The sequence below is a fragment of the Oreochromis niloticus genome, linkage group LG3 (genome assembly GCF_001858045.2).
Source record: "Oreochromis niloticus isolate F11D_XX linkage group LG3, O_niloticus_UMD_NMBU, whole genome shotgun sequence".
Lineage (NCBI taxonomy): Eukaryota > Metazoa > Chordata > Actinopteri > Cichliformes > Cichlidae > Oreochromis > Oreochromis niloticus.
Genome location: NC_031967.2, coordinates 41,808,807 through 41,836,660, shown reverse-complemented (window position 1 = coordinate 41,836,660; position 27,854 = coordinate 41,808,807). Strand labels below are relative to the sequence as shown.

Here is a 27,854-nt window from a genome sequence, read left to right as displayed (position 1 = left end):
TAGTGTGTGCATTACCTCTTAAACATTTTTATAATTATTCATCTCATTCTCCTATCCAAAAATGTTGAATGTAAAAACCTACAGCTGCAAATGGAGAGATGCCAAACTGTGTTTCATTGTTCTGGTAACAGTGACAATAAATATCTTATCTTAGCTAATCTTATCTTAAACAAACAAAAACTGGAGGTGGTACATCTTCAAAGTAAATGTTGTGCCTGGCGCTATAGCCAACACACTGTAAGCAAATGGTTTTACTTTCTTGCCTGTATCACACACTTCACAGTTTCACCACCACTCGGAGAGGAGTTGCCAAGTGTTTGCAGACAGGTCTTCCATGCAAACTACAAGCACCAGCAGCGATCTGCTTCCGACCAAAGCAGTCAGCTTTTTTCCTCGTGACCAGCAGTTTCCAGAAGGGTCACTGACCACTCTGGAGCTTTAGCAGTCAGTTTCACACCAACTGGCATCAACCACTCACCAACCAGTCAGGGATTGCAAATTTTTTCCCTAGCAACCAGCGGTGGTCTATGGCAGCCCAGTGTCACAGGTCCAAAATGGTGCATAAGTTAATGTCACGTGGTTAGTAGTTAGGTTACTGCAAAAACATGTGGCTAAACAGTTATGGCCACGTAGACTTGCCAAAATTGTAGGTTAGGTATGTAAAAGAAAAAAAAAATCCAAATTACTATACGTCTAAATTCGGACACACCTAACTAATATCTTGAAATGTTGAGATAATAAATGAAAACTAAAACATTTTAAATAATAATCTGAAACCCAAAATGTTGAAATAACAACCTAAAAGTTCATCTTCCTTTGCAAACATTAGCACTATTGGTATTGGTGCCAGCAGTTTAGCTATCGGTGTGTAATCTGAGCTGGGAAAAAGTTACTGCTAATACTGCATGCAGCCAACCTGATGCAGTATGTGGAAACAGGTCTGTTAGATCAGTATTCAGTGAGACAGTGGAGCAGCTGAAGGATCATGTCCTCCAAGATGCAGGTTTCTCCTCATGGTTCGTGCTGATGGAGGCTGTTAACATGTTATGTGCCCTGTGCAGACGCACGCTGCATCTCCCTCACACACAGACACACACACACAGAAAGAGAGAGGGAGAGAGAGAGCAGGAGGAGGAGGCGGAAACCTCCATCTGCCCTGCTCGGTGACCGACCCGTCATCCTCGGGCTCGGGGAACAGACGGATCGTCTCCTCGCTGTTGTCATTTTGTAATTTTAACTTTCACATCTCTGGATGAGGAAACCGCGGGGGGGATGATGTGACCACGGGAAAGAGGAGAGGGAATTTAACATGGAGCAGATCTTCAGTCTATATATAGGCTATGCCCCGGACTGCACCACCACCACCACCTGCCCCCCCTGGTGCCGGTAAGTCACGGAGGGAAGAGGAGATGGGAAGCTGAGAGAGAACCGTGGTGTCCCGGGGCGGATTGGTGCTAGCCGTGCCTGGGTATCGATGGCAACTGACCCGTGAAAATGACTTTTGAGGTCTCGTGAGGTCGGGTTACCGTTCAGCCATGTTGCAGGAGAGCGATAGGAGAGGGAGGAGGGAGGGAGGAGGTGTGTGTGGGGGGGCCGTTGGACTCTTGACACCTGCCCTTGTTCCCCATAACTGAAGGCAGCGCGAGGGAAAACCGTTAAAAATGTCTAAATTGGCAGTTAGGCGGCTCTAAATGGCGTGATGACTTTCTGACTCGGTGTGGCGGGGAGTCGGAGTGCCGTTCAGCCATGTTGCGGGGGGGGGGAGTACAAGAGGAGGAGGAGGAGGGAGGTAACTAGCTAACAGCGGGGCTCCGGGGGCTCTGACTCCGACCGACCGACCGACACCGAGGGGGACGTGAGGGGAAGGGGAGGGGGTGTTGTGGAGAAACTGGTGCCCGGTGATTGTCGCTCCCCTGCCGGATGCGGCGGCAGCAGCAGCCCGCGCGGTGTCGCTTAGAGACGGAGGCAGGAGGCAGAGCGAAACGGGGTCGACGGGGGTAGTGAGTGAACCGAGGCAATGAAGAGCCTGCCAGCTACATTTAATTTATTAATAAAATTATTTAGTGCAATTTTTTTAATTAACAAGGACCTAAATATAAAAAAAAATGAAGCTGTGAATTGAATTGGATTTTTAAAATTACTAATATTATATAATTGCTGTAAAAATAAGAATTATTAATTATTTCAGTTATTTTGATGTGGTTTTGAAGCATTATGACGCTAAAATATTTTGATTTGTGGATAAAATTTTCAGGGTTTTTTTGACATTTTTAAAATAAAATATATGATTCATTGTTCAAAATAGTTATTTCAACAACAATCATGTTCATTTAATTTTAAGGTTTAAATTAGTATGTTCTTCCAGAGAGCCTGATGGGTTCTTTTTTTTCATTGAAATTCCTACAGACACAGGCATGTTCATTTTTAAATAATTTATTTTACTTTTTCATTGCTCTTTATTTAAATTACATTCCTACAGTGGAGGCTAATAGATTGCTATTTTTTATTTATTAAATTTTTTAATTTATTATTTACTTTTTTATTTGTTTATCTGTTTATTGTTAACCTTCAAATTAAAGTACTTCCCTAGGATGCAGTCTGATATGTTAATTTCTTTCCCTTCAGGGCCAAAGAGTGACCAGGGCTAACAGCCGGTGGCGGGTGGAGTAGTTATTGACGATCACTGATCACAATTGACGATTATTTTTTTCGGCAGGAAGGTCAGGGCAGGAGGTGACGAGGCAGGGTCCGTTACTATGGTGATAACAGATGATGATTTATCCCCTTATTATTGTGCCTTATCCATTCAATAATTTATTAATTCACAGATTCACTTTGTTCCGTTTTTTTCTTCTCCTCCTCCTCCCTTTATCTTCCTCTCCCCTGTCCTCTCTCGCCCTTCATCCTCGCTGCTTCCTCTTCCTCCCCCTCTCTCACCCGTTCCCCTCCGTTCGTCTCCCCTCCTCTCTCTTTCAGGTCAACGAGAGCCAGCAACAGCTCGCTCTGAAGATCAAATCCTCCCTCGTTTCCTCTCTCTACGATGCTCTGCTCACGTCCATATGTTGAAGAACACACTCATCTTATTTTAGCACCACTGCCTTCCTCCTCCTCCTCCTCCTCTTCCTCCTCTTCCTCCTCTCTTGCCCTCCTCTCTTCTGAGTTTTGACTCCCTTTTTCACTGTCTCTCTCTTTGTGTCTCTCTTTCTCTCTCCTTCTTATTTTTTTCACACACACGCGGAAAAAGAAAATGAAGCGTGGGTCGAGTGTGTTGCAGCCTCACTCTGATGCAGCCAAACGACACGCACACCCTGCAAACACACACACAAAGACACACACAGTTGATGACGCACAAGCCGCAGGTTCGAGCCCCTTCCCAGCAGCCACCTCTCTTTTCAGCCCCGATGTCAGCACCAAGATGGCGTCTGACCTCCTCATCAGGCTGTCAGGTAACACACACACACACACACATGCACAGTGGGCTCTAGAGCTGCCGCCTAATGACTAATCAATCAATTGATTTGCAGATTATGTAATAATGAAAAGGATGGTTAGCTCCACCCCTAATGTCTAGAATATCATCTTGTTTATGTCATTTTGTGGATGCTAATTTGTGCTCACAAACACTGCAAAAGTATGTGGACAGATCTTTCTACTGTCCTGTCGTGGGAAATGGAGTTGCGTGGGTGGAGTGAAACAATAATTTATTACACAAGAATAATACAGTAATACAAGAATAAATTAACAACAAGCCCATTTCCTGTGTGTCGTCCACGTTCCTGTCACTCCCTACACTGTCTTACCTAAGGAAGGCAAAGAATGGCCAAAAATAAAAGAATATATATGATAACTTGCATGGTGTTTATCCCAAAGTGAAAGGCTTAATAAAGAAAAATCTAAACATAATACAATGACAAGCTTAATAAGTAAACCTACCTCCTTCTTCCCGGCCACCAACTCCACCTGTTCTGGTGGGACACAGACGTGTTCACAAGCCAAACCAGCTCATACACTAAATCACCAAATATGTTCAATCCCACATCCAAATCATTGAATTCAGGTGTTCCAGTCACTTCCATGGCCACAGGTGTATAAACACAAGCACCTAGGCATGGAGATTGTTTCTACAAACATTTGTGAAAGAATGGGTCGCTCTCAGGAGCTCAGTGAAATCCAGGGTGGTAATGAGCAGCCCGTTCTCATTCCTAACGTGTAACATACTGACAACTTGTCAAGTCCCGAGGCGTTCCATGGGAACGTGAAAGGTAACCTTCCGCATTCCTATGATACCCGCCGGGTTGTGGATGAAATCCAATAGAATGACGCTCCCGGCCATAACTGACGTTCCAGCTGTGTATTCCAGCCCTAACCCTAACCCTATTCTTAATCCTAACCCTAAACATAACCTTATGCCTAACCTTAACCACAACCTTAATGGTGTTAGATAGTGTTTTCCAAAGAGATTAAAGTGAAATAAATGTACATGTGCAAATTGAGTCCAAATGGTTCTCATGTTTCCTCCTTTTTCCGAACGCATAACACAGGAACATGTTGGGTGGCAGAAAGCGTAACATACCTACGATTTGTCACATACTGTAATATGTTACGCTTTGGGAGTGGAAATGTGCTGAGGTGCCTAATGCCCAGAGATCACCAACTTTCTGCAGAAGGTATCACTACTGACCTCCAAACTTCACATGACCATCAGATAAGCTCAAGAAGAGTGCGCAGAGAGCAGCTGAGACGTGTTCCCTGTGGTGACGAACCACGTTTCTCCGTCTGGCAATCCAACAGACGAGTCTGGGTTTGGCGGTTGCCAGGAGAACGGTACATGTCTAATGAGTTGAACCCTTATTTCCAGTGAAAGGAATTCTTAATGCTTTAGCACACCAAGGCATATTGGAAAATTTAATGCTCCCAATTTTGTGGGAACACTTTTGGGGATGACCCCTTCCTGTTCCAACATGACTGCATACCAGTGCACAAAGCAAGGTCCATAAAAACATGGATGACTGGGTTTGGTTTTGGAAGAACTTGACTGGCCTGCACTGAGCCCTGCTCTCAACATGACAGAACGCCTTTGGGATGAATTAGAGCGCAGACTGTGAGTCAGGTCTTCTTGTTCGAACATCAGTGTCTGACCTCGCAGAAACGCTTCTGGAAAAAAGGTCAGAAATTCCCATAAACACTCCTAAACCTTGTGGAAAGCTTTCCCAGAAGACTTGAAGCTGTGATACCTACAAAGAGTTGGCTGACTTCATGTTAAACCCTGTGGATTAAGAACGGATGTGACTCAAGTTCATGTGTGTGTGAAGGAAGTCGAGCAAAAGCTTTTGGGAATTTAGTGGAGAATCTCCAGGGTTTCCTAGACAGCTGTGTGTCCCCTCTCTATAGACATACCTGAAACACCTCACCCTTAAGGCACCCAGGAGGCATCCTGGTCAGATGTCGATGTGGAGGAGCTCCCAAATGACTGAGCTCCTCACCCTCTCTTTAAGGGAGTGCCCAGACTCCCCATGCAGATAGCTCATTCTGTTGGTCACTCCACACAGCTTGTGGCCATACGTGAGAGTTGAAGCCTAATTCAATCAATCTTCCCTTTCACACTGTATTCAGTGTCTACATCACTGGGATTGGGCAGTTCACCCCTTTCCTGCTGGGAATCACATCCTCAAACTTGGAGGTGCTGCTCTCATTCCCTCCACTTCACATCTGGGTGCAAACCACCCAGCTGGTTCAGCTCATTCGATGAGCCCAATTGAGCAGAGAGGTGATCTGGATGCGAACCCACCTTTCACTGTGTTTGTACAGGGACAGAATAGCCTGCAACAACAAGACGTGATATCCCATACTCCTGATACACCCCCCTACGGGAAATGACGAGGGGCACAGTTGGATGCCTTCTCCACATCCATGAAACACATGTAATTATGGATATAATACATGGGTTATTCCACAGGATGTTTCAGTCATTTTCAGTACAAAGCAGTATACTGTGCCTCCATCTAAGACTGAATGTGTTTTCCACTATCTTCCACTCAGTTCAGATTTAAAATGAAAAATAAAAAGAAGGACGAGGCTGTCTCGCCCTGAGTTTTCAAGGTCTGCTAAGGCTATTGGTGCATACTCAAACACACCAATCAGAAAGCATACTGATGTAGAGCCACTTCAGAGATCAGAAAACTTTGTTATTAAAAAAGGATGTTTGACCTAAAAAAAATCAGTATTCAGCCGCAGACCATATCTGAGCCTTATAACAGTGGTGGCACAGCCTGTAAGGTATAAATTAGCCCATCAGCATCACTAATAGGTGCAAATAATTATATTCTTTTACCACATGTGAGTACCCTGCAGGCTTTTTATGATTATTTGGTACTTTGACTTTGCCTTTTTAATACAATAACAGCATGTCATGTTGTACTTCTGAAATCATAGAACTAAAATAATGAAGATGATTTTGCCGTTATTTTATTTAATTTAATACAAAAAAATAAAACAGCTGTGAGGCAGAGGAAAACATTTTGGCCTTGACAGAACGGTAGCATTCAACATCCAAGGAGCGATGGCTAAAAGCCAACACCAAGGAACTCTGGAAATGAAAATGCTGGAAAAAGAATAATGATAATGACAGTAATAAAGACAAATAAAATCAGTAAGAGGCAACATAAGCAGAATAAACAGTCAGGTTTTAAGTTTCTTTCACGGCTCTCCTTAGGCAGACTGAGGCGTAAACACCAGAAGCTGCTTCACCTCTGGTTTTTGTCGTGCTCTTTGGAGCAACTGAAAGCCCAGAAGACCTCAGAGACCATCGTCATTCACAGATCTGAAGCAAGTGGGCGGCAGCAAGAACATGAAGTACAAGATTTTTAAAATCAATAAAAAAACAAGCATCCAGTATTAGGACTTTAAAACAGGGTAATATGTCACTCTCCGGTTCTGAATACTATTACTTTGGGTTTAACTCCCATTGCAGTGAATTCCTGCTGCAGGTTTTATTTGCGGGAAATGAAGAGACGTGAGCGTGTAGGTGTCCGCGTACTTTCGGGCATGTGTTGCAGGAGCCTGTGCGCTCTCATGAAGGCTTGAGTGCGGTTATCAGGCTGCAATTTGACCTCTACTGTAATCTGTTTACAGTTAACTTGAATCAAATCACTCCCTCTCTCTCCAGAGGCCACCCAGAAGGCCCAGATGCATCCTGGGAGCCGAGAGGAAGCGGAGCAGCAGGATGAGCCAGGCGTCGCTCTCTCGCCGGACAGCCCCGGGGCGAGTCCCGAGCCACCGTCCCTCACGCACACGCCTGACGGCAATGCCGCTACGGACACGCTAGCTTCAGATCTGCTCCGGAAGCTAGCGGGTACGTGTTCGCCAAAACGGTGATGAGAGATACAGCACTGTGTAAAACTGTGTCTTGAGCCAGTCCTTATGTTTTGTAGGGAAATGGATGCAGTGAGTTACTGGAACATGAGCAAACATACACAGCTATACAGTATAAGTCAGTAACAGAGTTTGTACAATTCTAAGAACTGTGGTATGACCACAGTTACTCTTTAAACTCTTTTAGGCAGTTTTCTTATCATTTCTTGAAGTAGTCTTCAGGAATAGTTCTGCAGGACATTCAAAGCTCTCCTTTGGACGTTTCTTCTTTTTGTTCTGGTCTGAGCTCTAAGGAGGCCAATCCATGACTGAGAATATTCCATATTGTGTTTTTTATTCAAGTATGCTTTGACTGCATTGGCAGTGTTTTGGGATTGTTGTCATGCTGACACATGAAGCTGTAAAATTTTGATTAATGATTTCATTACACACAGTGCCACTGATTTTCAGTACAGTTCTTATGTAGTTTGGCATGCCTCAGCTTTTCTCTGTTTCTCAAAAATGTCTTCTTGAGATCCACGTTGACACTGAGACCATTTCTGATGGTGCTTCAGTGAACAGTAGATCAATCGACTGAAGGTCCAAGTGCATCTCTCGAGTCCTGTGTCAGGTCTTTGCTGTTTCTTAAGGACATGACTTTCAGATAAGCCTGCCATTTCTTTTCTTTTCCAGATTTCCCAGATTTGTTTAAGGATACACTGCACACCATGTCTAGACATGCCAAGGTTTTAGCTCAAAACTCTTTGGGAATGATCTTGTTTGTGCAAAGGTTCTCTGTTATGCCTGCCAAACTGTGTTGTCTTTACGATTTTTCATAGATTCAATTAAAAATGGGAACAAATCATTGTGTGGTCTTGCAACAGGCTGCTGGTAGCAAAGTGCCTAAAGATACTTATTAAAAATGGTTATTTGCCACATTGTCTGTTTAGTATAGGCACAGCACTGGTTCATCCTTCGAGTTAGGTGCTTGAATGATTCACAGGTCAGAGTTAAGTGGCTGAACAAAAAAACAAAACAAAAAATGCTTCTGAAAATGGTAAGGAACAAGGACTGGATAGAAAATGAGTGTAAACACAACCAATGTACAAAAAAACACTTTGAAAGACCTTCAGGCAGCCTGGAACACTACTGTTCAACACCACAAAATATAAGAAAGTCTGACTTCGAGGCAAATATATGGAGAAAAGAGTGGTGCTTCAACACTTTTGCACAGTACTGTAAGTCAGCAGTCCCCAACCTTTTTTGCCTCACGGACCAGTTTATGCCCGACAATATTTTCATGGACCGGCCTTTAAGGTGTCGCGGATAAATACAACAAAATAAAACTAGTACCGGTACCGAAAAAAAGAAGATTTATTCATAACACATGTGAAAAGACCCAGGAAAACCGAGTTAACGATAAAAACGATAACAAAATAACGCTGAAAACCGATAAAAACCCTGAAAACCATACATTTCACACCTGAGCCTCAACTCTCGCGGCCCGGTACCAAATGACTCACGGACCGGTACCGGTCCGAGACCTGGTTTTTTTGTTTGTTTGTTTTGGGGTATTTTGTTAGTTGAGGTCAAAACATGTTACCTTCTTTAGCTTTAAATGAACTTTCACACACTGCTTCTAATCATTTATTATTATTTCTTCCCAATTACAGAGCGTCAGGAAGTGAATGGCCATGTGGTGAGGCTCAAAGAAGAAGAAGAGCCAATGGAAGTCGACACAGTAGCTCAGAGTCAAGTAGTAACAGAAGAAGTTACTCCGCCTGTCCCAAAAATGGTCAATCACCACATCTTCAGTGTTAAAACAGAAGATCGGGGCCTCACCGGGAACAAAGTGGCTGAGGAGTTGCACCCCAGAGCCAAAATGGCGGACCGGTGTCTCTTTGGCCTTAATATAGAAGGCAAGTTCTGTGCTGAAGGATGCCCACCTGGTTCCGCAATGGCAGACAGTGCAGTCTCTGGAGCCAAACAGTTTCACTTTCAAGTGAACATGGAGAATGTCTCTGGACCCAAGATGTCGGACCACCTTCTAACTGGAGCCAAGATTGAGGACCAGGTTCTCTTTAAAGCGAAGTTTGCCGAGCGGCCTTTCTCTGGAGTCAAGGTAACCAACAAGTTTCTCTCTGGAGTCAAAACGGAGGACCAGTTTGCTTCAGGGGCCAAGATGGAGAACCAGGTTTTCTCCGGGGTGAAGACGGAGGAGCAGCTCTTCTTTGGAGCCAAAATGGAAGACCAATTTACCTCTGGAGCCAAGATGGCTGACCAGTGCCTCAGAGCAGTGCTGTGGCAGGACATGTCAGTGAACCTGGCGTCGACGCTGCTGCACCAACTGTCAGGTAACCAAACAGTTTTTCATCCTCAACTAGAGGAGCTTTAAATGATTCACACTTTAGAACATCAACATTTGTCTTTAATAGCCTTCCAGTTTATCAGTCTTTTTATTATTAGGCCACTTAGTTTAGTCATAATTAAGGCAACTACTTTCTGTTAGTTTTACTTAACACAATATCTTAAGATTATCGTAGACTAGCCTTAAAGTTGATTGTCATGTTTTTACTGGTCAGAGTTGCTCCTTGACGCCGAAACATCAAATCTGAGAATACATAAAGCTGTAAAAAACAAACAAACAAACAAACAAACAGAAAAACACAATCTTTCTTGAATATTTGAGAGTCAAATTTCAGAGATATTAGTTTTTTGTCCCTGCAAATATTTATATGCTCAGTTTTGTGCAGGTCTTTGGAGGTTTTTTCTGGTAAATTTGCAAGTTTAACCTCAGAGAACGTCCGAGCTTTTACTCAAAAAATGTCGACTTTGTGTTCGGAAATGTTACTTTTAACCTCAGATATTGTCGTCACCCTACTGGGTGGGTGTGCCAGGGGTAGCACTGGCTGAGGGACACCACTGGCAGCCATCAGTATTTTTTTTTTTCCCCCTCCCAAAAAAGTACTTTATATATACACTATTTATCAATTAATTTAACAATTTAGCTCTTTTATTTAAAGATTTGACCCTGGAAAGGACCAAGTTAACATTGTCTATTATTCGCTTCAATAATCTCAGGGCGCTTCACACAAAGGTCAGGACCTTACAGTAATATAGTGAAAAACCCGATGATTGCCTGTAAGAGAGCACATGGCATCAGCTGACTTCCTTTAAACAGGAATAAGCAGCTGTGTGAGCCAACGGGCTGGTGCAGAGAGAACAGACCCAGACTTTAGGAAACAAGAGATAAGAACCCCTGCGAATCAGAGACGTGCAGCCTCAGAGGTGGAGGTAGCTGCAGAGAGAAAAATGCACATTGTCCACTGTTTGGGTTTTAGCCAAACACACAGGTTGCATCAGTTTTTTCGGTTTTTACTCGAATGCGTTTCTTTTTCTGTCTCTTGTCTGCAGAGAGGGTCGGTAAATCCAACAGTCAGCTGGTGGACAGGATGACTCCACCCATCAGAAGCAGGTAAGTGCACACTTCCATCCATCAATCAGTGGAATACTTCGACCTCTGACCTCAGTCATGATGGTGTGTGCGTGTTACTCTCTGTGTAGTCCTGTTTTGAAGGGCAACGAGGACCAGCACCACTCTTCCCCAGCAGTGATCAGCTCCCAAACACCTCCACTTGGTAATGCACTTTCATTTTTTCACATTTCATTTCCAACAGCATTTAACAACAAGCCCAGACATTTTTATCCATGCACTGCAGCATATGCATACCATTCAGGCTTCTAAATGCTGCAGATGACTTCTGCAGGCTCAGCTGAGAGAGGGATCAGAAACAAGGCGAAACGGTCTTACTTTTAGAGCTGTGAAGAAACAGAGTTTTACATTTGTATGCACAGTGTAATCGATTTTTTGAGGTTAGCATCTCTGTTAGCAAGGTCTCACTATTCGTAGAGGCCGAGAAAAGTTTCAACCTTGATTATACCCCACTCCTGATGCAGTGTGACAAAGTGGGTGAGAACACCATTTGTCCATATTCTTAGCTAACATTCTTGTTTTGATTTAACCATATTTCATATGTAGTCTGCAATAGGCAAACATCTACTATCCCGGGTTTGTTTATGTTTTGCACTTTTACAGATTATATAATATAACATCTTGGTTTAAATCAATTCCTACAAGTTTGTTAAGTTAGCATGTTATTTACTTCAACTGTTAATTTGTATTGTTTAAACTTACCTCACCTACCTGTCTTCCTGAAACAAAAGGAGGAAATGTAGTTTTACTTCCTGCTTTATAGCTTCTGGGTTCATGGGGTGGTGGTGGTGGTTGAAAACGTTGTGCCAGGAGTCCGCTGTTGAGTTTTGGACGAAATGCATTCTGGGATATTTAGCTGTACCAAGTCCACACCGATGCATGCTCGATAAAACGGGCGGAGCGAGAACACATCCGGGACTTTTTCGCGTTCTCGGCTTGATGCGTACTTCGAATTGGAACAGTACTCGGTCTCCGACTGATGACGTATCACGAGTACACGAGAACGCAAGTACGCACAAGTACGCATATTGAGAAACGCCCATTGTTTGGTTAAGTCGACTATTTAAGCAGAAGAACTCAGGTGTTTGAGAGTTTGAGGTTCAGGTCAGTGCAGCTGTGTGCAGTTTGACCTTAATTTCTGTTGATTTAAGTTCAGTTATGTTTATTTGAACTGAGTTAATTATGGAGTTGATTTTCTTATTTATTTTTGTAAATATTGTTTGGGTCACAAAATGGTGAATAAATCACTTGCTACACTGGACAGCATCTGTCTCCTGCACTTCTTTGGCCGCTTAAGTCAAGTCCTACCACATGCAGACACAAAAACCAGGAGACACGCCAGAGCGGCAGTCATTCCTGTTTTACCTCTGAAGTCTGCTTGAAGGCTGCTGGTGTAGTTGGTGCATTGTAATGCAAATTATCCACAGATGAGTCCACGCAGTCACAAAAACTTGGCTCCAGTGGAACTGGAGTCCCGTAGCGGACTTACGGATGGCGAAATTATGATCAAGGCTTTAGTCTAGGTCAGGGGTCTCGAACTCCAGGCCTCGAGGGCCGGTGTCCTGCAGGTTTTAGATGTGTCCTTGATCCAACACAGCTGATTTAAATGTCTAAATTACCTCCTGAACATGTCAGGAAGTTCTCCAGAGTCCTGATAATGAACTAATCATTTGATTCACGTGTGTAGACCCAGGGTGATGTCTAAAACCTGCAGGACACCGGCCCTCGAGGCCTGGAGTTCGAGACCCCTGATGTAAACTCTCTCTTTATTTGGATATCTGACATAGAAAATTGAAAACATGCATCTTGGTCAGGCTTAGCTATTGAAAACACAGCTTGGTTAAGTTAGGCACTACAACTACCGGGTAAATTTAAGGCACTAAAACAAGTTTCATTACATAATTTAAGAATACATGTTTTTTGACTTTATTTTGTAGTTTTCTGTTAATTAATCACACTGACATAATAACCTGGTTCGCATACACAGGTTAAGATTTGCATGAGTGTCACAGTGTTTACATGAAAATACAGAAACTCTGCGAGGATGCTCTGCAGCTCGAGGAGGCATAGCTCTTTGATTATTAACCGTCTCCTGGAGGTGTTTTTCTTTTTTTATTAATGAGTCACGGCGTTATGGGTTGTTGTCATTGATGTGTTTGCCTGCCAGTCTCGGGGTAATTTGCAGTGATGGAAACTGACACTGTCAGTCAGAGTGGAAGGATTAAAGGAGCTGACGGCTGAAATAGTGATCCAGCTAAATTTACAATGAACACTGGCGCAGCAGGAAGGATGTCAGGTACAAGGATGTGAGCTCCCAAACCTGCAGCTGCCTTTTTAACAGCGCACACTTCAGCATTTACAGATAAGCCCAGTGATGTTATGAATTTTTAATGCATTAGTCTGACTCTAAATACCTTCCCTAGTCAGAGAGTCTGAGGCATGACTCTAAAAACAAAGCTTCCAAATATAAAGTGTCACTTTTAAGTGATGGTCACTGTTGTTTCTATTAAAGATTAATGAAACAAGGGGAAACTTTATGTGTTTGATATGCACTTATTCAGTGTTTCTGACAGACTATGTGAATATTATTGATTGGTTATAGAGACCATCACCAGATTTTATATTTGAAGTCAGATTTTGTGAGTATTTGAATTGGAGATGCTGATAATGAGCTGACGGTCAATTATTCACCATTCAAATCAAAAGCGATGAAGTTTAACGATGAAAGGTGTTTATTTTGGGATTAGGTGGTGACACCTTTGATTGCATATCAGGATAAAAAGTGTTCATGCTTTTATTTGTGTATCAGTACATTAGTAACAGATTTTTATTTTCATTTTAATTGAAATCTTGAGTCCAGATGTAAAAACACTGTTTTGTGCAAAAGCTTGTTTACCTGAATTTCTACTTCAGAGGTGGAGAATGATAAAGTTTATCTAAGAGTCTGTAACAACTTCAACTTCTAATGACTGAGATGTGGAGCTGTGATGGCACTAGTCTTCCAGTATTTTAAAAATATGAAGGTAGCTCCGTCGATTGGAGTAAGCTATAAACTACTGAGAAATTCTTTTGTCCAACTGTAGACCACATGTTCATGGTTTCTCTGTTAGACAGACTGGATTTTAAGGATCATCATAGCTAATTCTCTCACACGCTGGTTTGTGGACCTGTTTTGAAGCCTTGAGTTTGGCGTTTTGGCGTCACCAAGAGCCAGGATTACTTAGATGTTTGCTAATCCTTTTAGCTCGGTTTATATTCCCTGCTCATTAGTGCTAAAATCCAGACAAAAAATACTAGAATTTTACAAAAAAAAAAGTCTCCAAGTAACCACCGGTTACAAGTAACCACAGAGCTGGCCGTATTATTTGTCAGATAACTCCATTTAGAAACCAGAAATCTAGTTTAGTTATTTAAGTTAGTGGGGGTGAAGCAGTGACTGTTTAAAAGGATAGACGTAGCTCTGGGCTCGGAAAAATAAACCTGCATTCTGCCTGGAGGCCAGCAGATGGCGATAGCTGTGGTTTCAAAACTGGTTCTCTGATCGGACCTCTGTCAAAGCTTTTCTCTTATTTTGAGTGGTTTAATAGAAGATGAAGTTTTTTGGGTAAATCCTGTCATACCAAAATGCAAGATTATGAAACCATTAAACTGTGTGCTCATTGGCTAACAATTTATAAAAATCACAAGTCATTGCAGACAGCTAGCTGCTTGCATGAGATCAGGTGGGCGTATTTAAGTTTAAGCCTTAATAAGAAGCATTTTTTCTTATGATGCAATAAACGTGTTTATTTCTAACATGAATCTATGGGAATTGAGGCAGCCTCAAGTGGCCATTTGAGGAACTGCAACCTCTGAGGGGTTTTTTGTTTTTAAACTTTTTTTATGACCATCATAACAAAAGTTTAAAACTTGAACTCATTAAGGGGCTCGACCAAAAATGAAGTCTGAGCTCGTGACGTTATTTGGATCTGATTATCACCCTCTGTGTTCTGCCTGGCTGGCTCTCAGCCACCACAAACACTTTTGATCTCCTCCACTGACAGCTCTCAGTAAACACTCTCACTGAATGTGTGTGTTCAGTTTGCCTGCATTGTCTCTGTATCATTATTATTATTATTATTGCTATTATTATTACTTTTTAATGACTGCATGCTGCCTTTGTCTGCGTTATGGATGCATGCTGCTACCGGAGTGCCCTTTGGGTCTATAATAATAAAGATGGTGGTGAAGTGCGCTGACACAGGCTACAGTCACACAGAGGTTTAGCAATAATAGCTTCCAGAGGGGCTCATCATTAAGAAGCTCTGCTGTGTATAAAAAGCAAAAATCATGCAGAATAATAAACGAACGCTCTTCTTTTTCCTCACAGAAACCCAAACCAGCCTCAGCAGACACCAAACCACAGGTTGCTCTTACTTTTTCAGGTAACACACACACACACACGTTTTCACGTCTTAGTGAGGACATTGAATTGACATAACGCTTTACCTAGCCCCTTACTATGACTATACCCTAATTGTAACCTCACTCTAAAACCAAATTTGAGCTCAAAAACACTTGAAATTTGTTAAGACAGACACTTGGTCCCCACAGGTATAGTGGCATGTTTTGGTCCTCACAAAGATGCTTAAACAAGCACACACACACACACACACACACCTTTACTCCTATATCTGTGAGGACCTCCTTTAAGATGGTGCACTCCCTCGCTGACTCTATATAGCTATCTCTAATCTTTGAGTTTCAGCCTGTTTTGGGACTCACTCTTGTTTATAGCTCTGTGAGCGCTGATCCTAAATGTCACAGCGTTTTATCCAGCAGTAAAGCTTTCGAGCTGTTGTTTTCTGGCCTTGTGGAGAGACTGAAGTCCCCGCTTATCTTCCTGTGTAGCTGAAGCTCTGCTGGGTTCTCCATCTCAGTGTATTCTGCCAGCGAAGGCGTCTTTGAACATCAACTTTCTGGAAGTGTGTAACAAACCGCTGGGAGATTTATGTTTTTTTTCATTAGCAGAAAGAAATTAGTACAAAGATTTCAAAGCACTGAATTTTTAAAGTTTTTATCCATGCTCGGCTCCATTTTGGAGACACAACCACGGCATCTTGGAGGCAATTTTCATGGAGAAAATTATGGTGGATTAAAATGGAGTGTGTCTGTGATCTGCAGGAACTCGAGTGTGTAAAACGACACAAATACTTCTTAGTGAGTGTACGTGCTGGTGGTGTGCAATAAGGCTTTGATCAGAAAGTGACTCGAGAATGAAGTACCCTCTGTATACTGAAAGCAGGCTAACACACATACTATTTATAGTGTATTAAACTAATTGAGTCCTTTTATATTGCCTTTACTTCACAAAATAAAGCACCTGTTGTTGTGATTTGGCACTTAAAATTGAAATTGCAATTTGAAGAAATCCAAATTCTAATAAAAAATTGCCTATAAAAGTGTTTTTGGTGAGAGTGGGCTGACTCCATCTACAAAATAAACCTTACGCTCACACTAACAACTCAAAAAGATGCTTTTAATATAAAAATGGCTTCATTATAAACTAACAAAACCGTTACCGAGAGTGTGAAAAGCATTGAATACTATTGTTCTCGGCATCCTGCTTCTTCTTCTTCTTCTGTTGTGATTTTGAGCTGTGAATCTTGGTCCACAGTTTTGCGTCAACTCTTACATCAGGATGTGTGACTCGATCAGGAGTAGCATGCTGCGACTTTTGGGAGCGATTTATTGCATCGTTTTTACAAAACTTGTGAACTACCGCACTTTTATGAGAAATCATCTGACAGAGTTAAACCCGAGCGTACTTCGGAGCGCCAGCTCTCAGCCATGCTTCATGGTGGTGGACTGAATCAGCACTTTGACGTCCCGGATGGGTTTTTTGGTCATTTTTTCACAGTTGCAGTTTACGTTTAATGAAAAATGTCGTTTTTCTCTCAGCTTTCTACCTTAAAGACACCATCCACTGTGAGGTGTCAGCCTGGAGAGTTTCCCATCCCGTTTCAGGCCCAAACACTTTTGTCCTCCCGTTACTCTTTTTGTGACGGGACTTGTGGTTTTGAGCGCCTCTCTCTTAGAGAACCATCATAAAACTTCCAAAACCAGGAGCACCTGTCTCCCAGAAGTAATTCCACATATGAAACACTGAAACAGCGATGAAGAGGTGGGTTTTAAGAGGACACGGAAAAACAAACGAGGTCAGGCAGAAGTTGTCGCCGCTTGTTGTGAAAGCGTTTCTTTGTGGCTCCATTCTGTGAGTTTGTTTAAAGAATTGAAGAACCAGGTAACTGTTAATATTGTTCACCTGATATCTGTCTACCTGTGTCCCCTAATCAAGCTAATCACTCATTGTTACATAACCAAATCATAGTGAACCTCGTTTATCTCCAGCTGGCATGTATTCCACCTTCTCTTCATGCTAACAGTGAGAAATGAAATCTTTTCCTGGTGTTATGTCTCACTTCCTAAACCCTCTAAGATCTGAAGCTTGTATATAAAGCCAAACCAGCTTTATCCATAAAACACTTCAAACAACAGCTGAACAAAGTGCTTGAGATTAAAGATGGAATAAAAATGCAAAAATATAATAAAATAAAATTTAAAAAATAAATAAACTAATAATAATACATATATATTTTAAAACAAAAGTACATTACAAGCATAATTACAACTTCAATTCTTTTCCCGTGTTGTAGTTGTTGTCTTACTTTGAAAGAAATGTTTACATGTTACCATAGCGACCACAGAGCATTAAGGGGCAGAGAGGAGGATGTTACTCTGAATGTTGTTGGCGCATTTCAGGAGGACGCTGCTAATAAAGTTACACAATTACACAGTGAATTTGCTTTTATTATTACATTTACAAAATTCCACAGTCTTGGGCGTATCATTTTATTTTGTTGTATTTGTCTGCGACACCTTAAAGGCCGGTCCGTGAAAATATTGTCTGACATTAAGCCGGTCCGTGGCACAAAAAAGGTTGGGGACCGCTACCATACATAACCGATGAAGAGGTGGGTTTTAAGAGGTGACTTAAAAATGGACAGTGAAGAAGAATATAAAGCACCAACCGTTCCAGTTTAGACAAGTTCAAAGAGCACGCTAGAAAAAACAAAACCTGCACCTGATTGGCTGCTGTCCTCTCCTGCAGTGGGTCCCGTTTTGACCGCTTGGAGATTCATAGACAAATATCTGTTACCGTCATTTATGTGTTACATGCTTTTGTCGTGTCCTCGCCTTCCAGGTGTCACGTGTGCGGCTTTGAGACCGAGGGACAGGCTCTTTTCCAGAGTCACATGACCGAACACCGCCAATGGGAGCACAGATCCTTCTCGCTGCACTGCTGCGTGTGCGACCACTCGACCAATCAGGAGGCAGAGATGAGGGCTCACGTCGGCACGCACATTCAGGGCGACGCAGTAGAAGTGAGGTAGGTGTAGGGATCCCTAACAACCCTCCCGGATACATGACCACACATCCACGTGTCAGCACATGATTACATCGTTAGATTAAAATTTACTTTGATTTTTCATTGTTTTTAAGTGAAACAACCCCAAATCTTATATGACAAGTGACGATAATGATATTTCATCTTTTGGACAATCTTTTTACAAACAAACTAAGGTATCAATAGTAAAAATAATTATGTCTGCAGCCTGACAGTACTCCTTTGAGGCATTAATATGACCTTGCAAAAAGTTTTCGGTGTATGAATTATTAAATAAGTGCAAAAAACATCTTATAAAATGTACTTTAAACGTAAAATAAAAGCTTTGAGGTGAAAGTTGAGGCTGAGGAGAATCAGTTTCTAATCTTTTTTCCATTCAGTTACTGTGGAAACAGAGTATAAACTCTGATATGAAGAAGTGAACTGAACTAACCAGTAAGATTGTGAAGACACACAGGTAGAGCTTTTATTGATACATTTAAATTATTCATTGAATGGATTCAAAGTAATTTGTTGATGGTCCCTAACTGTTACATGCAGGTGAGTGTGCTTTCTGTCAGCATCCTCGTGTAATGTGTGGGTCATTAACTCCTCCCTCTACCTTTCCTGACTCCCAGATGCCCTGTTACCCTCCCTGCTACAGCTTCCACCTCCAGCAGCGGTGCTCCGGCAGTTGCCACGGCAACCCAGCCGGAGACAAGCACCTCAGAGCATCGCTGCCGCATCTGCCAGAGGTCGTTTCCAGGGCAACAGGAGCTGCTGGTTCACTTCCAGGGTCATCGCCAGGGCAACCAGTACCGCTGCGACCGGTGCGGCCACCTGACCCGGACAGCCAACAAGCTGGTGGAGCACGTGCGCGTTCACACGGGGGAGCGACCTTTCACCTGTGACCTCTGCCCCTACAGCGCCAAGCGGCGAGACAGTCTGCGCCTGCATTGCAAGGTCAAACACGCTGCGCACTTCTTCAACGGTGGCGCGGCGGACACGCCCGCCGACGTGCACACACACCGGTCATATGTGCATGCAGACAATCAGCGCTCGAACAAGCACGTCCAGCGGCTGCACACACCGCCAAGCGCTCACACCGCTGCATCCTCCTCCTCTGTTCCTCCTCCTCCTCTTCTTCTTCACCCATCGCTGTCCGACCGTGCCGGATGGAGGGATTTGTCTCCTCTCCTCCCGATCACGACCCTCATCTCTCTGAAACAGCGTTCTCCTTCATCTTCCTCCTCTTCCTCTTCCTCTTTCTCTACCAAACACTCTTTTCTTGGTTACCTCGGCCTGACAACTTCTTTGTAAAGCCTCCCTGCTTTTGGTCCTCCTCTCTTCCTCTCCTTCTCTTCTAATTTCTCCTCTTCCTCTTCTTCCTTTTCTCTTCTATCCATCCTCTGGACTCTTAAAGCGATGGATGTAAAGCTCTGTAATGTATCCAAGGTACTGTCACTCAGCACTATGTATGAGAATGTCAAACAGCACTGAAAACACACCGATAAGGAACGTTTTTGAATTTATTCAACTTTTGCATCATGCTCGTGATTTTTGCTGCATTCCTGCCTGCTTTAGCCTGTCATATAATCACTGAACTCTTAGCTATTTAACCGTGTGACATATTTATTGCCTGTCTCTCTTGTCCTCCAGAAACCTTGAACTTAAAAAGTCTCATTTTATTATAAATTGTTCTAATCAGAAACACGAGATGCTGTGAAGTAAGGATCATTTATTGAGATGATGAAATAATGTTGAGGGTGAGATAGTTTGTTTTTCTTTTAAAACACAATGTGTTTTTTAGACATTTTTTAAAAAAAGCAGGTGACTTCAAAAGAACATGATTAAAGGAAGAAAATAAGAGTTGACAGCATTTCTAGCAGCTCTTTAAGCCTATATCTATATGAAGGTTTATGTAACTGTTTACTTTGAGTTCAGCATGCTAACAGGTCCACAGTACAATGCTAATATAGCAGGTATAATGCTAATTGTATTCTATGTTCTTATTTTGTTATTTGAACATGCTAACTTTTGCTAATTAGTGGCAGCGAGAACAAACTGCTGTTATTACTGAGAATGTCCTTAGTTTGGTATGCTAATATGTTAATTTTTGCAAATTAACCGCTGAGGCTAATGGGAATGTCTTTAGTTTTATTGTTGTATTATTTGCTTATTGCTGCTGAGACTTTTTTCTTTACTTGGTATAAATGTCTTTAGTCTAGGTTTTTAGCATGATGATGGCGATTTAATACTAAAAAGATGCAGTTCAGCTAAGGGTTTCATATATATATATATATATATATATATATATATATATATATATATATATATATATGTCTTTAACTTAGATTGTTACTGCGCTAATATTTGCAAATTATCACAACAAATATTGCCGCTTAAATTGATGAGAAGGGTGTTAGTTTAACATGCTGTTTAGCACTAAACACAATATACAAGTGAGGCTGATGGGAATGCCTTGTGCTGATTTTTAGCATGGATAATGTTGGCCATATCTTGCTGTGGCATGTGAACATGCTAATCTTTGCTAATTTGTACTAAAAGAAATCACCACTTAGGCTGATGGGATATTATCAGTTTATCATGCTAATTTGCACGAGTGATGCATTCCAGTTGAAGTCGGGATTTCCAAGTTCCCAGTTGGAATTGAACCGCCCTCTCAAGTTGGATTTCCAACAGAAAAGTCAGACCAGCCCCACCAACTCCAACTTCTCAATCCCAAATGGTGGCTCCGAATGGAAATAGTAATAAAACTGTAAAACTTTCATTCGTTCCACCACTGTTGTGTATCTGTGACTGACTCTAGCCTCAAATGTGTTGCAGGGGCGTTTTGTGCGACAACACAACCGTTGCACCGTGTTAATAGTGATGCACGAATGGCTCTACTTTGCTTAGAAGCAAAACTAGTCCTGGTATCACTTGCTTTTTTGACTTTATTACTGGAATACATTCAAATGACAAGTGACATCACTCCCAGCATTGACAACCGACTTCTGAGTTAACTGGATTCACCATAAAAATAAGCTATTGATGCTACTGGGATTGAGAATGTCTTTAGTTTTTTGTGTTTCGTGGTAACCTTTCTGTTTTGTATAGGCCAAAAGGGATATCTGTAGCATTTTAGTATCTTTGTAAGTTAGTACTAATCACACGCAATATTCCTGAGGGGGTTTGAAATGACATTACTTTAGGGTGCTAACATGGTAATTTCCACTGAAGCTGATGAGAATATAATTATGGTGCATTCCAGATTAAGTCGAACTTTCAGAATTCCCTGTTGGAATGTTCATCTCAAACAGCCCCTCAACTTGGAGTTCCAGCTGATAAAGTGGGAGAAACCCCTATATAACAATCAAAAATGGTGGCAGTGAATGGAAATAGTAGTGAAACTGTAATACTTTCAATCTGTGCCACTGCTGACTTGCTAAATAAGCCAAACACAGAGCAGTGAGCACGCTCTGTCCGTGAACGTGCTGCAGCTACATTTTTAAGCACAAAGACCAAACATTGTGCTGTGTTGCTAGTGATGACATGAATGACTCTGCTTTGCTAAGAAGCAAAACAAATCCTGTTTGTCGTGCTTTTCTGACTTTAGTACTGAAACACACTAACTCCGGAATGACTTCACTCCACAGTTCTGAATTAACTGGAATGTGACATTACTTTAGGGTATTAGCATGCTAACACTGGCTAATGAAAACAAAAAAATGCTCATGGCAACTGAGGCAGATGGAAATTTCATTAGTTTTTATTGCTAATTAACACAAATTAAAGCAATGGCTGATATTATAGGTTTAGCTGAAGCTAGTGGGAATTGTCATAAATTCAGCTTGTTAGCTTGTTATTATTTAATAGATAGCAGAAAACACACAGCAAAGCTAACAGTCCTCAGCTTATTGTGTAAACATGCTAACATTTGCCATTTAACATTAAACAGAGCATCTAGCTGAGCTGATGAAAATGTTGCTAGCTTTATTATTATTATTATTATTTTATCCTGAATTTGGTTAAAGTCATCAGCATGTTTGCATCAAGTCTAATGCTCCATGCAAATCCATCCAGCCAACAAATGAGGAGCTATTTCCAACAGACCAGTTCAGAGGACCACACAAGGTTTAAATCATTGGTGTTTTACTCTCTGAGGTCATCTACAACTGTGAGTGAAAGCATTTTGAACCGTTGCAGCCGAAGTATACTTTTATAATCTGCTGCTAATTGTCTTAGTCAATCTAATCGTAAAGTCTATATTTTCTGAGAGACCATCTTCACTTGTTTTGTCTGACTTTGGGATTTTATTACTGCAGAAAGCTCACAAATACTCACATTTGATGAGAACACTTTATTTTATTTGACTGGTTGCATGAATTATTTAAAGTTACCATCCTTCAGTCTGCTGCTTCCACTTCAATATTGGAGGATTTTTGGGGTTATTCGTGGTTTCTGGAGGACAGTGATGATACTTCTAATATTTGTGTTGTATATTGATAATGTATTTGTGTTTACATGACTACATGGGGCTCCTGCGAGTCTGAAATGTCTTAATTTAAGGTTGCACTATATGTAGACAGAAGAAACGTCAGTTTAGAACACTTTAGCCTTTTTTAAACACTTTAACTGTTGGTTTGTTTTGTAATGTCGCTGAAGGAAAAGTCGAAACCCACAGCCAAATAATTACTCTGCAGCTTCAGTCCAGGGGATCCAGTTTTTGTTAAATTATCCAGTACTAACAGCTGATCCACGACTGGTATGGGGCAGGGTTAGCTGCTCAATAAAGTGTCAAAAATATGTTTTTTTAATGAGTATTATTTATTAAACTTTAAAGACGGAGCATCTTTCTTTCCTGCAGATGCAGGGAACGGCATTGAAAACCCAAAGTTGTATCACCAAACACACAACACAACCTAAGCTAATTTAAAAATTCTTTTTAAAGGAAGAATAATGCCCACTATGATTATTTGGTGATTGTCCGTTCTATCTTTCCCTACTTTGATTATAGCATAGCCACAGCGGCCTCACAGTGGGTGAAATGTCTTGCAGATTCCAGGATTCAATCAAAATCTTATCTTTGATTTTTATCAGTTATGACACGGAAAGCTTATTTTATTCATAAAATAATAACATTTTGCTTAAAAATTAAGACTTTCCTGTAGAAAGTCTGGGCACACAATGACTTCTTTATACTCCAAATCAGAGCCAAATTTCATTGCACATGATGTTTTTATTATATTTTCCACAGTTTGAATTATTTTATGACCTGGTGGAAGCACTCACCATGCCATTTATCATTGCGGGAAACAATTAAACTCACAAAAGTGATTGTCAGTCAGGGGTAAATGGCCAGACTGCTTTGAGCTGATTTGAAGACAAGGTAAGTAAGAGAATCATGCATTACAACCAAGGTGTGCAGAAGCACAGTGGCTACTGTGATCACTACATTTTTCAGTAATGTGGTGTATTACTGAACGAAATTCAATAATATGTTTGCAGTGATGTTGTTACTTGTGTTAAGGTTCTTCATTTATCTGCAGGTTGGGTGGATGGAAAGAAAAAACAACTGCACACTTGAGCTACATTGAGGTGATTTCACTTCATGTGTGGGAGGAGGAAAATTGTGGGCCGGTCTGCAGCAGAGATATCGACATTACCTTTATTTTCATTGCACGAAAGGACGAGAGCGTGATGGTGAAATGCAAAACTGCACCCAGGACAGAAACAATCACATTATGCTGCTAACACAACTTTGGCTCTTTGCAAACATCACCACAGACAGCATGCTAACACAAAGTTAGCAAACAACCCAGAGTGATGACAAACTTTAGTGCATGCAGACTTCAGTCTAGCAGCCAGAGCCAGAACTTCAACAGGTAGCAGAGGCAGCAATGAGCAGTCAGGATTGTAGCCTCCATTTGTGTCTGTTCGTGTTTTTATAATAGAACCATGATGGAAGTCGCTTTGGGCACAACATGTCAAACATGAAGCAGATGGGATACAGTAGCAGAAGACCACAACAGGTCCCTCTCCTGCAACGTAAGAGCAGGAAAGTGAGGCTAAAGTTCATATTGGCTCACCAAAATTGAACAATAGAAGACTGCAAAAGTGTTGCCTGGTCTGAGTCTCAGTTTCTGCTTTAGCATTTGGTTAAAATTTGATGTAAACGCCATAAAATCATGGATCCATCCTGTCTGGTATTAACAGTTCAGACTGGTAATGTAATATAATCACCAGTTTTCTGGATACACCTTGTGCTCCTTAGCGCAAACTGAGCATCATTTAAACACCACAGCCTACCTGGCTATTGTTGCTGACTGTGTCTGTTCCTTTATGGCCACAGTGTACCCATCTTCTGATGGCTGCTGCCAGCAGGGTAACACACCATGTGGCAAATCATTTAAAAGCGGTTTCTCGAACATGACAATGAGTCACTGCACTCACTGACCTCCACAGTAATGCAGTGTATCTGGAAAGATAAAGGAAGCAGTGAAACATCTATGTTTCTGTGTGACCAGCTCACATTACAGATGCCATGCGTACATGTTGGGCTCTCTTCCCTCAAACCTTTAGGGAGTGAATGAAGGCCAACAGGTGTCCTTTATAATCGAGCTCTGATCCGGCAGCTTGTTGAAGGGAAGTCAGGCCCAAGATCACGTTCACCAGCGCTTCTCAGTGAGGAACATTCACCTACATTAGGGTTACATAATGTGTTTGTAAAGCACTGCAGCACGTCAAGAAGGCAGGAACCTCATCAGGGGACGCTTGGACCCAGAAACGGGGTCGATACCTCATCACTCAGCGAGCAGATTGGGTCTGCTTCAACAGTTAAATTTCACACAAAGCAGCGTAAAATACAACGACACCCTGAGCTCATCTTTGCCTCTTTTTTTCCTTTCTCTCTGCCCTATCCTGCCACCGTTTGCTGCTGCCATGATCAATGAAGCTTAATTTCATCTGACTCGCCTCTGCCCTCGTGTCTTCCTTCCTCACGTGAGAGGAAGATCATGTTACAGAGGAAGCCGAACCTGTTAACTGGGGCAGGGATTCAGCGTGGCGCCTGGATCAAATTAAAAATAAATAAATAAAATTTCATGAAGCTGAAATATAAACTCTGTCAGATTGGCTCCGCAGAGAGGGAGAGGCAGAGTTTTCACAGGGATGAAGGTCACACACCACACTCACCAGGCGAGTGGGAGGATAAGTGTCAATCGCCACAGGTCCTGTCCCCTCCTCACTGGTTGCCACGGTTACCTGGCATGTTGTAGGTCTCCATAGCGGCAAGCGGGCGGCCCCTCTATTGGCCGGGAGCCGCTCTGGCCTCGGCGAATCGCGGAGAAGCGTGAAGGCCGCACTCACACAGAGGTCATTATTAGATTTGAGTAAATGGCATTAGAGGAGAGGAAGAAGAGGAGGAGGAGAAGCGTGTCAGTTAGAGGTGCAGTCAGGCTGCCAAGGACGCCTCACACTTTCACAGAGGCAGAAAATGTTCACATGTGGACGAATACTAGCACTGAATAATCATTTAAAGGCACAGTGCTAATGAATGTTTTTAAAATGACTTGAGATCTTTTAAATGGACTAAATCTGTCAGCAGAATGTGTAGAAATAACTCCGAGGTGTCTGTGGTTGGGCCGTAGAGATATCAGCTGAAGCTGAGCCAAGGCCAGGCTGTACCTTTCATGTATCACAACATCAGGGGTCAAAGGTGAAGTGAAAGCATAGACGGCGGACACAGATTCTGGCCTGATGGACAAGTCGTCTGCTTAAACATGCAAACAGATGTTTATTTTTCCTTCAGTTTACCATTGTTGTGTTAGTATTTAAAATTAAAATTAAATTAAAAGTAAGCAATTTACTTTATTTCACTTCTATAACTTCATAAATGCAACAAAAACACGTTGATAGTGCATCAAAAAATGCAAACTTAACATATTAAATATCATAAATAGCCAGCTTTAAGGTTACAAGATGTGTCGCTGTCATTATAGGCTCAGATATTCTGTTTGTTCAGTTGCTAATGTTTTTTTTTCATGTAATAGTGAAAGACAACCCTTATGCTGCTGAAACAAGTACATTTCCCATATTTTGGGGTTGATAAAAAGTTTTTAAAAAGCAGCACAGCGTTGAAATGCTGCACCCTGCTGGTGAAATATAGAGTTAAATTGTGCAAATACAAAAAGAAATTTTACATTTTTTCAAAGGTTATTGTAGTTGCCTTTAACTTAATTAATGTCTGTCTGAAATATGCTGAGAAAACACATGAAAATAACATAAAGACATTCAGGAAATATCACAGATAAAGACTCTGCTCTCTGACAAGCCATAATATTAGTCACACAATGCATTAGAAGTGCTATAAAAATATGAATCACCTGCACAGTTTTATGAAGTATCCACTGAGACCAAAACTGTTCTTCATGTCAGGCTGTAAACATGTTTATTCTGCTCTAAAGTTACACATCTTAACATGAGAGTCAGTGGGGAGTGACTCACTGTTCCAGGCAGCCTCAAGTGGCTGTTAGGTGAACTGAACTGCTGTTTTTGGTACTAAAGCCTTGGCTGTGGTTTCAAACCAGCTAGTTTTCTGCTCAACCATCTCCTTTTTCTTTGCATGAAAGTTTTATGGTGCAAAGTTTGAACATTTCAGTGTGGAAACAAAAAGGCTTGAAAGTGGGTTGATGGACCATTTTCAAAAATGTATATTTTCAAAAGTACTTTTGCCTCACAGCACGAAGGTTGTGAGTTCCACTTGACCATGTGGCCTTTCTGTGTGGAGTTTGCATGTTCTCCCCATGTTTGCATGGGTTCTCTCCGGGTACTCTGGCTTCTTCCCACAGTCCAAAGACATGTTAGTGGTGATTCTAGATTGCCCATAGGTGTGAATGTGAGTGTGAATGGTTGTCTGTATTTCTGTGTTAGACTTGCCCAGTTTGTACTGCCTCTAACCCGGTGATTGATGGGATAGACTCCTAACGGTAAATATGCAAGGGTGTAATGTACTAACCGGGATTCCTGCTAAGTTCAAGCGGTTGGGATGTGGTGCCCCCCCCCCCCCCCCCCCGCTGACTGGTGGAGTTGAGCATCTACAGCATGCACTGTCATCAGCGTTAACTAGAATGCTTATTGTTAACAGGGATCTTAAATGAATGCATGCCTAAATAAGAGGCATCCTTGGGCTGGAAGGGAGATCTGCAGGCACAGTCATGAACAGAGTGCCAGTCAACATGCAGCCTCTCTCCGAGCGCTCTACTGGAGTGAAAATCGATACTGCAGCGAGTCACAGGAAGAGATGAAGAACCGCTGAGGGTTGGAAAAGTGAAAGAGGGACTCGAAAGGACTGAGAGAGAGAAAAGAAATTGTCAAGTGACTGAGGCGCTTCCTGCTATTTCTATATACTTTATTAAGACTACGCTGAGCTGCTGAGATCTGCACATTTTACGTTTGGTTCAGTTCACAAAATCTTCTTGTTTGACTCTTTAAATTCTTGATTTTATTTTCTATAATGAAAGATGCCGCTGTTTGTAAATTTAAACTGCCTCTTTTTCCACTTTATTTTTATTTTAACAACCT

At 41.9% G+C, this 27,854-nt stretch overlaps 1 protein-coding gene across 4 annotated transcripts; it reads left to right on the top strand.

Moving 5' to 3' along the window:
- The first annotated feature begins 1,076 nt into the window (after positions 1–1,076).
- On the top strand, positions 1,077–23,078 carry LOC102078834 (zinc finger protein 827). Of its 4 annotated transcripts, none has more exons than XM_025901234.1 (10): positions 1,394–2,000; positions 2,626–2,746; positions 2,977–3,446; positions 7,166–7,351; positions 9,024–9,704; positions 10,765–10,825; positions 10,915–10,988; positions 15,213–15,267; positions 18,087–18,272; positions 18,908–23,078. In XM_025901234.1, exons 3-10 carry the CDS (start codon positions 3,248–3,250, stop codon positions 19,587–19,589), a joined length of 2,124 nt encoding a protein of 707 aa, XP_025757019.1. In that variant the 5' UTR covers positions 1,394–2,000; positions 2,626–2,746; positions 2,977–3,247; the 3' UTR covers positions 19,590–23,078. The 4 variants fall into 4 exon arrangements, with proteins under 4 accessions (XP_019218986.1, XP_005461271.1, XP_025757019.1 ...); XM_019363440.2 differs by having other exon boundaries at positions 2,626–2,759; XM_019363441.2 differs by lacking the exons at positions 1,394–2,000; positions 2,626–2,746 and adding an exon at positions 1,077–1,386 and having other exon boundaries at positions 3,245–3,446.
- The last annotated feature ends 4,776 nt before the right edge of the window (positions 23,079–27,854 follow it).